The 13,255-nt window shown below is 37.5% G+C and overlaps 1 protein-coding gene across 3 annotated transcripts in view; it reads left to right on the forward strand.

Moving 5' to 3' along the window:
• The first annotated feature begins 674 nt into the window (after positions 1-674).
• The window catches only part of tcea3 (transcription elongation factor A (SII), 3), a 13,927-nt gene continuing 1,346 nt past the window's right edge, over positions 675-13,255 (forward strand). The window contains exons 1-12 of one of the 3 annotated variants that reach the window (XM_058084802.1): positions 675-867; positions 2,498-2,560; positions 3,791-3,896; positions 3,960-4,050; positions 8,757-8,816; positions 8,990-9,058; positions 9,155-9,214; positions 9,284-9,358; positions 11,895-12,055; positions 12,126-12,181; positions 12,261-12,416; positions 12,774-12,920. In XM_058084802.1, coding sequence (XP_057940785.1) covers positions 799-867; positions 2,498-2,560; positions 3,791-3,896; positions 3,960-4,050; positions 8,757-8,816; positions 8,990-9,058; positions 9,155-9,214; positions 9,284-9,358; positions 11,895-12,055; positions 12,126-12,181; positions 12,261-12,416; positions 12,774-12,920 — 1,113 coding nt within the window. In that variant the 5' untranslated portion in view covers positions 675-798. The remainder of the gene's footprint in view (positions 868-2,497; positions 2,561-3,790; positions 3,897-3,959; positions 4,051-8,756; positions 8,817-8,989; positions 9,059-9,154; positions 9,215-9,283; positions 9,359-11,894; positions 12,056-12,125; positions 12,182-12,260; positions 12,417-12,773; positions 12,921-13,255) is intronic. The other 2 variants (XM_058084803.1, XM_058084804.1) reach the window with 2 other exon arrangements.

Raw genomic sequence — 13,255 nt, forward strand, 5'->3', positions numbered from 1 at the left:
GCAGTTGCGCAATATGTTGTAAATAAAAAGAGTATAAATGTGACTATAGTCGTGTTTTGTCATGTCTACAGGGCTCTAATAATGCTTTGTTCATTTTAATCTGAAAAAAATAATTTGTCTACCCACCAACTATATGTGGTTTCTTAAGTTTTTATTATTTGCCGTTTTATTATTATTAGATTTATTTATCACTGATTGATTGATTTTCTTTATTCTTGGTTTTTTTATTTATTTTTCATCTTATTTTGTGCAGCAAAATAAAAATCAAGATATTTGAGAACAGTGGAATGTTTTATCAGAGCTTTTATTGTAGAAAATCGGAACCAAAGCACTGAAAAAGTTTGTATATTTTTCTGTTTTTAATAAATGCGTTTTGGGTTTTTTTTGGAAAACCTGATGCGGCCCAGCCTTGCCCAGACCCTAGCTCCAGTGGCCCCCAGGTAAATTGAGTTTGAGACCCCTGCTTTAAGGCAAATCCATGAATACATAAATACAACATAAGACACTAATAATATCAGCAAAATAAATATATATAGTGATCATATAGTGACACAGGTATCGTGGAGTATTTGTATTGTTTAAATGTGAATATAGTCACATATCCCCTGCCTGTTCCACCCATGCCCGCCTATATTTAGTTGTCAAGTGTGGAGGTGGTCAGCTGGCGAGGACACGCCCTCTGTGGCGCTGAATGGAGCGCGTCGTGCGTAAAGTCCGACCTGCAACAGCTTTGCAGTTTTGGGTCGTTTTCGCTCACATTTCAACGTTTGCACCCACAAAGAGTGATTTAATGCAGCCATGACGCGGGAAGAAGACCTGATCCGGATAGCCAAGAAGCTGGACAAGATGGTGTCTAGAAATAACACGGTGAGACAGGAGCTTAGACACCCACAGGTGGCGCGCTCTGCTGTGTGTGTGTGTGTGTGCATGGAAGCGCATTGCTCACACAAGGCCTGAGTTCGAATCCTTAGAGGAGAAACAGGCCGTGTTGCTTTATCGCATTTGTAACTTGGACAAAATACTTTGAGTGTACTTTGGGTGTGTGTGTGTGTGCAGTTGTAAGCGAACCCTCCCCGCGCTGTAGCAAATGGTCGACAGGTGTTTGCACAACGCTGATCTAGGAGCAGTTCAAGTTTGCAGCGTTTAGTGGGTCAAGTGTTGTCCAGGCTCGACAACTGCTCTGCTACCCTTAGAGTAAACAAGTACAGTAATGTGTGCCTGCTGATTTAACAACATACAGGCGTGCTCTTTTTGGATTTTGTGTAAAGAAATTGATATGTAACCATTTGAAATAAAATGCATAATAAACTGCTTATTAGCTTGATCATTCAAATGGGTGGACTCAGGGATAGGGGGGTCGGGGGCAGGTGGGTTGGTGGTGTGCTACGGCAATGTCCTGGGGTTTTGTTGGGATGTCCGATGTTCCCACTCTTCTTTTGTTGTTTTGTCTTATGTAAGATTCTGTGATTATATGTGTGGGGAAAAAATCACTTATTGAATTGGTAACTGCTCTGGCGTGGATTTAATAAGCTTTGCTTCTTCCTGCTCCTTTTCAGACATGTATGTATGTATGTATGTATGTGTGTGTGTGTGTGTGTGTATGTATGTAAATGTATGCTGCATGTATATATGTGTGTGTGTATATATGTATGTATGTATGTATGTATGTATGTGAATGTATGCTGCATGTATATATTTATTATGTGTGTGTGTGTATATATGTGTATATGTATGTAGTATGTATTTATGTATGTATGTATGTATTTATGTATGTATGTATATATGTATGTGTGTATGTATGTATGTGAATGTATGCTGCATGTATATATTTATATATGTGTGTATATATGTGTATATGTATGTAGTATGTATTTATGTATGTATGTATGTATTTATGTATGTATGTATATATGTATGTGTGTATGTATGTATGTGAATGTATGCTGCATGTATATATTTATATATGTGTGTGTGTATATATGTATGTATGTATGTATGTATGCATGTATGTGAATTTATGCTGCATGTATATATATATGTGTGTGTGTGTGTATATATATATATGTGTGTGTGTGTGTGTGTGTGTGTATATATATGTAAGTATATAAATAGATATTGTAAGTGTATTGTATTGTAAGTACATATGTGAGATACATTAATGTAACATAGTATGCATGTCAGAAATAAATTAAGAATAATAATAATAATAAGACTATTAGAAAGCACTTCCACAATCTTTGTCTTTTTAGATTGTAACAACAAAATGATTATGTATGGGAGTGTAAAGCAACGGAATTTAATTTGTTGTTGAAAAGGTCTATGGAAGGTGAAGTCATTGCACAATCAAAGTACAATAAACCAAGCATATTGTTTCGCATATTGTTTCATTTGCATATTAAATAATAAACAAAAGTGATCGTGCATTTAGTCTTGTTATTGTAGAATTAAGAATTCAAAGTTAAATGTATTCAACTTGTTCATGACTTTCCACTTGCAGGAAGGCGCCATGGACCTGCTGAAGGAGCTCAAAGGTTTCAGTATGACACTTAAACTCCTACAGGTATCTAACACACACACACACACACAGACACGTGTGTTCTAGGAATGGTGACAATAGAGTGGCACCAAACTCACGTCTTAAAGGGGAGATAAATGTAGTTAGACTGTTGTATTGAGTTAAACCATGTCAAAGTGTCAGATATATGTAGGTTTGCACATTTGGGACACTGGCTTACTGTGAAGTCACAGTGAAAAGTCATGGACTTCCTTATATGGGTGTGCCCGGTCCTAGCTGTTAGCTTTACTTTAAGTGTGATCAATCACAGCGGAGTCGGTGTTAATTAAAAATGAAAACAGACTCTTTTGGAAATCGTCTGCATGGTGAACGAGTGGTTAGCATGCAGGCCTCACAGCTAGGAGACCTGAGTTCAATTCCACCCTCGGCCATCTCTGTGTGGAGTTTGCATGTTCTCCCGTACATGTGTGGGTTTTCTCCAGGGACTCCGGTTCCTCACACATTCCAAAAACATGCTAGGTTAATTGGCGACTCCAAATTGTCCATAGGTATGAATGTGAGTGTGAATGGTTGTTTGTCTATATGTGCCCTGTGATTGGCTGGTGACCAGTCCAGGGTTTACCCCGCCTCTCGCCTTAAGACAGCTGGGATAGGCTCCAGCACCCCCGCGACCTTCATATGGATAAGCGGTAGAAAATGAATGAATGAATGAATGAATGTTTTGGAAATTGTCTGCATGGCGGACGAGTGGTTAGCGCGCAGGCCTCACAGCTACGAGACCCAAGTTCAATTCCACCCTCGGCCATCTTTGTGTGGAGTTTGCTCTGTTCTCCCCGTGCATGCGTGGGTTTTCTTCGGGGACTCCTCCCCCATTACAAAAACATGCTAGGTTAATTGTGAATGGTTGTTTGTCTATATGTGCCCTGTGATTGGCTGGCCACCAGTCCAGGGTGTAACCCGCCTCTCGCCCGAAGACAGCTGGGATAGGCTCCAGCACCCCTGCAACCCTTGTAAGGGTAGAAAATGAATGAATGAATGTTTTGGAAATCCAAAGAAATACAGCTGGAATAGGTGCAGATTTTAGAAGATCTAGAAAGCTTTCTGTGCTTTCATGTGTAGCTGCTAAATAGGAGTCCACAACTCAATACAAAGAGCCAGAAATTAGGATAATAGCTCCTTTTTAATTTTATGCGTGAGCATTCATGTAAAAACTGTATGTATTTGTCATGGCATGTGAGAAAAGTTTGTCCATCCAACAATGGCCGTGTGTTGTAGGAGACCAGAATCGGAATGTCTGTGAACAGCATCAGGAAGCACTGCACAGATGAGGAGGTCATTGCTTTGGCTAAAGTCCTGATCAAGGAATGGAAAACACTCTTAGGTATGCCTATGCTACACTGAGCGAGCAGTTAAACAAGTGACGGACTGAGACTGTGCTCCTCAGACGCTGGCCGTCGTCACAATGACAAAGCAGCTGAAGTGAAGAACGGTTTGGCCTCCAGCAAAACAGCAGGGTCTCCACACAGCTCACCCAGGTAAGTTCCTGTGGGAGTTTCTGTTGGTGGTTGTGAATTGTCATGGTCATTGTTTAGTAGCTTTGTACAATGGATCTCTAAAGTGGAAAGTTTCTAGGGTTGTACCAATCAGAAGTGGCTGGAAATCTTCTGATATGAATAATTCATAGGATTGAGTGTTTTAATTTATCTTTGTATTTTATCTTTAACCATCCTTATTTCAAATTAAGTCACTTGATATAATGCAAAACCTTTGAGAGGTTAACTTCTGTTTACACTTGTGTGACAAAAAATTAAAATTAAAATTAAAATTAAAATTAAAATTAAAATTAAAATTAAAATTAAAATTAAAATTAAAATTAAAATTAAAATTAAAATTAAAATTAAAATTAAAATTAAAATTAAAATTAAAATTAAAATTAAAATTAAAATTAAAATTAAAATTAAAATTAAAATTAAAAAACACTTATTAACTACAAACTATATGAGGAAAGCAGGAAGTGAACAAATGTAACTGTATATTGACACTTACCATGGTACCCATTATGTCATTGGATGGTCATATCACCTCGTACTGCGGTACGGGACAAAAATAAAATTAAAATAAAAAAAATTAAAATAAAAAAAATCCCAAACTTTAACTATATTAGGAAAGCAGGAAGTGAACAAATGTAACAGTTACTGATTGCAAAAGTACCAGATGGAGGGGTAGGATTTAATAAGCTTTGCTTCTTCCTACTCCTTTTGGACATGTGGAACTGTGAACTGATTATGGGATGCACTCAATTGTAATCTGATGCATGTTCAAATGAAATAAAACCATTACCATTACAATTGAGAATTAGGGTAGTCCATTAATATCAATATTACCAACCGATATGGACATAAAAATCAGATCCATTGTGTTCCACTTATCCATATCCGGGTCACATGGGCAGCAGTTTCAGTAGGTGTCCCCCCCGAGGGGGGGTGAGGCGTCCCATTCCAGCTGCGAGACATAATGCCTCCAGCGTGTTCTAGGTCTGTCCAGGGGCCTCTTCCCACCTTGGCATGTCTGTAAGTCAGTATACTACTTTTCAAAAGTAAACATCTTGTACTGGTTAGTGCCCACATTTAAACCATGCAACTTTTAGTTGAGAGTCGAGAATCGACAGTTGAGAATCGTTTGGAATCGGAATACGGATTGCGATTGTTCTGTGGATTGCCTGTTTTCAGAGGGAAAAAAAAGTTTTTGGACCAAAATCTGTGATTTTGCAGTGTTGCAAATGTTGAATGGCGAATGTGTGGATAGCCACTGAACATCATCTTTGTTGATGTCATCAAACAGTCACTTTGTCAGACTTTTAGCGCTAATTTTTCTATAGCACCTCTGGTGTGTTTGCTCTACATCAGGGGTCTCAAACTCAATATACTTGGGGGCCACTGGAGCTCGGGTCTGGGTGAGACTGGGCCGCATCAGGTTTTCCAAAAAAAACCCAAACGCATTTATTAAAAACAAAAAAATTAAAAAAAACTTCGCTTTGGTTCCAATTTTCTACAAGAAAAGCTCAGATAAAACATTCCACTGTTCTCAAATATCTTACTTTTTATTTTTCTACACAAAATAAGATGAAAAATAAACAAACAAATCAAGAATAAAGAAAATCAATCAATCAGTAATAAATAAATAAATATAATAATAATAATAAAACGGCAAATAATAAAAACTTAAGAAACCACATATAGTTGGTGGGTAGACAAATTATTTTTTTCAGATTAAAATGAACAAAGCATTATTAGAGCCCTGTAGACATGACAAAACACGACTATAGTCACATTTATACTCTTTTTATTTACAACATATTGCACAACTGCAGGGTCTTGAGACACATGCTAACTCGCAAACTAGAGAGCTAGCGACCTAAACGGTAGCCTTCAAGTTATTTCCTTTAAACTTAAATAGCCAAACACTTACCACTTCCACACGGATAGGGAGGATAACTATTAACAGTTATTTAACCTTTAACATGAACATTAATCAAACGTAATAATTTTTTCTGGGTACATGATACCATACAGCATCCATATCAAACTTGCGCGGGCCGCACTAACATTAAACTTTCATATCAAGGCAGGGGACTCAAACTAGTGTGGCCGCGTGTTTGAGACCCTTGCTCTACATGATCTTCTACATACACTGTTAAATGTTTACTTGAGGTAAAAAAAAAATCATTTGTTTGTATGTTAGTAGCAGGAGAGTCGATGTGGATTCAGACACAAATCACTCCATTAAAGACAAGAAAGAAAAACAGAATGAGGAAAAAACCAAAAAGGTGCACAAAGATGACCGGAACCTGCATCAAAAGGAGAAAGAACCAAAGGAAATTGTGAAAAAAGAAAGCACGAAGCCAAGACCAGCGGACGAAGCCCAACATGAAAAGAGACACAAGCATGTACAAAACCATCTAAAGGAAATCGCGAAAAAGCACGAGGAGCCCAAAAAGATCGACATGAAGCCCAGTGAGGAGAGCAAACCTGAGAGCCTGATGTGCACAACGCATCGACCTCTGAGCGACCCTTACAGGGAGAAGTCCGTGGGCATCCAGAAACCGTTATTTGAAAGGTGAGACGTGACCCAGATGGGAGTGGACTCAATCAGAACCAGCCTGGCCTGAGGATGAACTCTTCATTGCAGGAGAGGAGTTCTGGACAGCAGCGTTCTCTATCCTAGCCGCTTCCCCTCACCTCCTCGACCCGCTCGGCCTCCTCTCCCCATCAAGCGAGCCCCTGTGGACGTGAAGAAAGAGAGGTCAGGGCAGTGATCTGCAGTGCATGATGGACTCTTGGTGTGCAAGCATGCAGTAATGCTGTGATGGCTCACTCAGGTGTGTCTTATTAGCTCAAGGCGCATGGACGTTCTATCACAGGAGAATTTAAGTAAGGCCTACTCATGTGTGACATTTCAGGAAGGACGATAAAGACCCTTCTCATTCTTCGGGGCTTACCTCCCCCAAGGTTAAGCGGCCTTCAGTGGAGACTAAAAAAGAGAGGTCAGACGGAGTTATGTGTTCACATGCATGACACCATCTTCTTAAGAGGCTCATGTTGATTTATTTCATATTAGGAAAGTTCCAAAAGACCCAAATACTCCCGTGGCCCCTCTTCCTTTTCACCTTCATCCTCCACCGCCAAGGTTAGCATCTACATGATGACATCAGCTCACGCTATGACGTGATGTGAGTGTCTTGTCCTTTTTAGAAAGGAGCCTCCAGATCCTAATGCTCCTCTGCCTCCTTTACCGCTTCATCTCCACCCACCTCCGCCCCCTCCAAAGCGCCCCTCGCTGCAGAATGGGAAAAAGGAGAGGTGGGATTTGGATCATGACCATTCTGGAGCGTCTTAGTGGGATGATTTTGAAGCTTTGTGATGTCTTTGTCAACACAGGAAAAACTCATTGGATTCTAAACTGCCCTCAGAGAAGATGTCAGACCTTGTGAGGAAAGACAGGTGTGGAAACCGGGACCCTTTTTTTGGACCAAAAATACCCCCAAAAAAACAGCCAATATTTGGAAAGAAAAAGCACAAATGGACGTGTCGTGCAAGTATAAGAAGTTCTCCCTAATATTCATCCTACCTCCAACACTATACAATAAAACTAAAACCACAGTAAAGTAAAATTACTCAACCTCTGAACACGCAGAGGCAATATTATCACCTAGTGGCATTTTGTAGATACTCAAATTAATTTAATTAAAAACTTTAAATTAATATTTTTTATTCTAAATTATTTGTACAAATTACTGTTTACGCTGTACATTATTCATATTTGACGTCATCTATTTATTCTCCACATTATTATTATTATATGGGAGCCAGGCAACGATATTTCGTTGGCAATTTCACTGCTGTGATATTGTTTATATAAATTTATCAAAAAAAATATGAAGAGTTCATCCCGTAATATTCATGCTACCTCCAACACTATACAATAAAACTAAAACCACAGTAAAGTAAAATTACTGAACCTCTGAACATGCAGAAGCAATATTATCACCTAGTGGCATTTTGTAGATACTCAAATTAATTTAATTTAATTAAAACTTTAAATTAATATTATTTATTCTAAATTATTTGTACAAATTACTGTTCACGCTTTACATTGTTCATATTTGACGTCATCTATTTATTCTCCACATTATTATTATTATTATTATTATTATTATTATTATTATTATTATTATTATTATTATTATTATTATTATTATTATTATTATTATTATTATTATTATTATTATTATTATTATTATTATTATTATTATTATTATTATTATACGGGAGCCAGGCAACGACATTTTGTTGGCAATTTCACTGCTGTGATATTGTTTACTTGAGGTTAAAAAAAATATGAAGAGTTCATCCCCTAATATTCATCCTACCTCCAACACTATACAATAAAACTAAAACCACAGTAAAGTAAAATTACTCAACCTCTGAACACGCAGAGGCAATATTATCACTTAGTGGCATTTTGTAGATACTCAAATTAATACTTGTATTAAAAGCGTTAGAGAAAGCTCTGTTGTGTTATTCCTTGTATGGATTTTGGTTGGATTGTACAACTTCGGGGGCTTTCCACTGTAATTCTTAATTTATTACTCGGATTGTGTGTCATTCAGCTCAAACCCGTTGAATGTAAATTTGTAAGAACTGCAAAGCTGTGAGTATTTCTGTGTTTTTTTTTCTTGCAGGAAAGACAGTCTGGATAGCAAAATGGCTAAAAAACAGTTGGTGGAAGCCAAGAAAGAAAGGTTGGTGATGCTGGATCTAAGCCTGGTACTTGAATTGAGTTTTGCAATCTGTTGCCAAAATTAGTATTGACTCACTCGCTATATGCACAAAAGTATTTGGACACCCTCAAAAAAAAAATAAACATTGTTGAAAATATGCAGTTGGCAAAGGTCACTGATGATGACTCTTTCAGGAAGAACTCCTGTGACTCTAAATTGGGCCAAGCGGTGAAACGCCATTCAACTGATGCCAAACCTGACAGGTACAAACAGTCAGCCTGTCCTTATATAAGCACTTTAAACTGTTTAGGAAGCAATTCCAGCAAAGGGAACGTTAACTCGAGCGTCTCGCTACTCAGGCGGGAATCAGATTTAAAGCAGAGCAGCTCACCTCCTGCAAAGAAGCTAACATCTGAAAGGTACATGAAGAATTTCTAGCAGAGAAACTCCTGATTCAGATTGGAGGTTATGTTGACTTTTTGTGACAGGAGGGAGTCTCACGGCTCAAAGGCCCCCCAGTCTGCGCCCCCACAGAGGAAGCCTTCCACTGATAACAATGAAAGGTATATTGCAATGTCAATATGTCAGTGTCAATATCCCTCGCCTTAGAGATACATTAAGCAATGTCGTTTACACAACACTACTCATTTGCGTCATTTTGTACCTCACAGATTATATAACTTAAAAAAAAAAGTAATCCATTATATACTATTTGACTTTGTACCAAAAAACATAATAAATAAATAACAGACAGCTACTTCCCTCTGGCCATCAGACTGCTCAATGCCAAATAAGCCCCTCTACCTGCCCACATGCACACGCAAAACTTTAAATTATTATTATTTATTCTAAATCAGGGGTCTCAAACTCAATTTACCTGGGGGCCACTGGAGCTAGAGTCTGGGTGAGACTGGGCCGCATCAGGTTTTCCAAAAAAAACCCCCAAAAAAACACATTTATTTAAAACAGAAAAATGAATAAACTTTGCTTTGGTTCTGAGTTTCTACAATAAAAGCTCTGATAAAACATTCCACTGTTCTCAAATATCTTAATTTTTATTTTTATACACAAAATAAGATGAAAAATAAATAAACAAATCAAGAATAAAGAAAATCAATCAATCAGTAATAAATAAATATAATAATAATAATAATAATAATAAAACGGCAAATAATAAAAACTTAAGAAACCACATATAGTTGGCGGGTAGACAAATTATTGTTTTCAGATTAAAATGAACAAAGCATTATTATAGCCCTGTAGACATGACAAAACACGACTATAGTCACATTTATACTTTTTTTTATTTACAACATATTGCGCAACTGCAGGGTCTTGAGACACATGCTAACTCGCAAACTAGAGAGCTAGCGACCTAAACGGTAGCCTTCAAGTTATTTCCTTTAAACTTAAAAAAGCCAAAAACTTACCACTTCCACACGGATAGGGAGGATAACTATTTAACAGTTATTTAACCTTTAACATGAACATTAATCAAACGTAATAATTTTTTCTGGGTACATGATACCATACAGCATCCATATCAAACTTGCGCGGGCCGCACTAACATTAAACTTTCATATCAAGGTGGGGGCCTCAAACTAGTGTCCTGCGGGCCACGTGTTTGAAACCCCTGTTCTAAATTATTTAAGTTATTTGTACAAATTACTGTTTATCTATCTATCTATCTATCTATCTATCTATCTATCTATCTATCTATCTATCTATCTATCTATCTATCTATCTATCTATCTATCTATCTATCTATCTATCTATCTATCTATCTATCTATCTATCTATCTATCTATCTATCTATCTATCTATCTATCTATCTATCTATCTATCTATCTATCTATCTATCTATCTATCTATCTATCTATCTATCTATCTATCTATCTATCTATCTATCTATCTATCTATCTATCTATCTATCTATCTATCTATCTATCTATCTATCTATCTATCTATCTATCTATCTATCTATCTATCTATCTATCTATCCATCTATCTATCTCTATCTATCTATCTATCTATCTATATCTCTTTCTCTATCTCTCTCTCTCTATCTCTCTCTATCTATCTCTGTATCTATCTCTCTATCTAGCTCTCTCTCTATCTCTCTCTGTATCTATCTCTCTATCTAGCTCTCTCTCTATCTCTCTCTCTATCTCTCTCTCTATCTATCTATCTATCTATCTATCTATCTATCTATCTATCTATCTATCTATCTATCTATCTATCTATCTATCTATCTATCTATCTATCTATCTATCTATCTATCTATCTATCTATCTATCTATCTATCTATCTATCTATCTATCTATCTATCTATCTATCTATCTATCTATCTATCTATCTATCTATCTATCTATCTATCTATCTATCTATCTATCTATCTATCTATCTATCTATCTATCTATCTATCTATCTATCTATCTATCTATCTATCTATCTATCTATCTATCTATCTATCTATCTATCTATCTATCTATCTATCTATCTATCTATCTATCTATCTATCTATCTATCTATCTATCTATCTATCTATCTATCTATCTATCTATCTATCTATCTATCTATCTATCTATCTATCTATCTATCTATCTATCTATCTATCTATCTATCTATCTATCTATCTATCTATCTATCTATCTATCTATCTATCTATCTATCTATCTATCTATCTATCTATCTATCTATCTATCTATCTATCTATCTATCTATCTATCTATCTATCTATCTATCTATCTATCTATCTATCTATCTATCTATCTATCTATCTATCTATCTATCTATCTATCTATCTATCTATCTATCTATCTATCTATCTATCTATCTATCTATCTATCTATCTATCTATCTATCTATCTATCTATCTATCTATCTATCTATCTATCTATCTATCTATCTATCTATCTATCTATCTATCTATCTATCTATCTATCTATCTATCTATCTATCTATCTATCTATCTATCTATCTATCTATCTATCTATCTATCTATCTATCTATCTATCTATCTATCTATCTATCTATCTATCATATAGGGTTATTCTCTGTATGTTCCATCAAATGATGACAATCCGCTCTTCTGTCCAGAAAGGGCAAAAGTGAACCCCCTAAAACGCCGACCACGCCCACCAGCCCCATGTCACCTGCCTTTACCTCTGCCGGCGGTCCGTTGCCACCTCACCTGACGACTGGGGACTCCATACGAGACAAGTGCATCGAGATGCTGGCTGCTGCCCTGCGTACTGACAGTGAGGCCCGTTTATGACACCACGGTGCTACGAATGCATCACGGACTAAACACAACACTCTTTGGTGCAGATGACTTCAAAGATTTTGGAACCAACTGCGACAGCATGGCAGCAGAGATTGAAGATCATATCCTTCAATTGCATTCAATATAGACCTGAATACCAGAACAAAACACCAGTGGTTCTTCCTTAGCTTTACGATGCACATATCTATCAAGAGATGAAGGCCACAGACATGAAATATAAGAACAGGGTGAGGAGCCGCATCAGCAACTTAAAGGACCCAAAGAACCCTGGTCTTCGCAGGAACGTTCTGGCAGGAAGCATCGACTTAATCCGCATTGCCACGATGACTTCTGAGGTACTTTGGATCCAAACATCTGGTCCAGGGGTGGACTTCACCATTTCAATACCAAGTTTCCCCTCAGAGCAAAGTTGCAAACTATAAAGAAATGATCCAGATGAATGATAAAAATGTCCCACCATGGAAACATCTAACACTGAAAGCATTTGGCCCAGTTACTTCCTAGTTGCCCTTTGACCTGCATTTATTATGCTCTATCACCAAGTAGTCTAGGCCTTTAAGACCTAGCAGGTAAACAATTAGAAGAATTAGCACGACTGTCCTTTAATGTTATTTTTGCAGTGTCCGTGCACACTTATGCAACTTCCATCTTTGTACTCTCTCTCGTGTTCCATTTCTTGAAACACCCCAAAGGAAATGGCCAGCGACGAGCTGAAACAACTGAGGAACGTCCTCACCCAGGAGGCCATCAGGGAGCACCAGATGGCCAAAACTGGGGGAACCACCACTGACCTGCTGCAGTGCGGCAAGTGCAAGAAGAAGAACTGCACCTACAATCAGGTACATGGCGCCATAAGACACAAACAAAAAATGAGAAATCAATGATGGCACAATCAGTGCAACTCGACCGCAGCCGCACATGTAAACGCTGGATAGGCGACTGTGCAGCGATACGACGTTAGCGAACTTGACACCAAGCGTTTTTGTGAAGCCAGATTTTTTTCGAGGGGGCATTTTTGTGATGCAAATTTGGAGAAGCAAAACTCTTTAATTAAGTGGCCCCACCAACTAACCGGGACTATGTTCCTCATCACTAAAATCCGACCATAATTGGGCTCACGGGACAAAGTGGTGGTAAGTCCCCGTTGATGCACTACACTGCTGATTTAAAAAAA

The sequence above is a fragment of the Doryrhamphus excisus genome, chromosome 10 (assembly GCF_030265055.1).
Source record: "Doryrhamphus excisus isolate RoL2022-K1 chromosome 10, RoL_Dexc_1.0, whole genome shotgun sequence".
NCBI lineage: Eukaryota > Metazoa > Chordata > Actinopteri > Syngnathiformes > Syngnathidae > Doryrhamphus > Doryrhamphus excisus.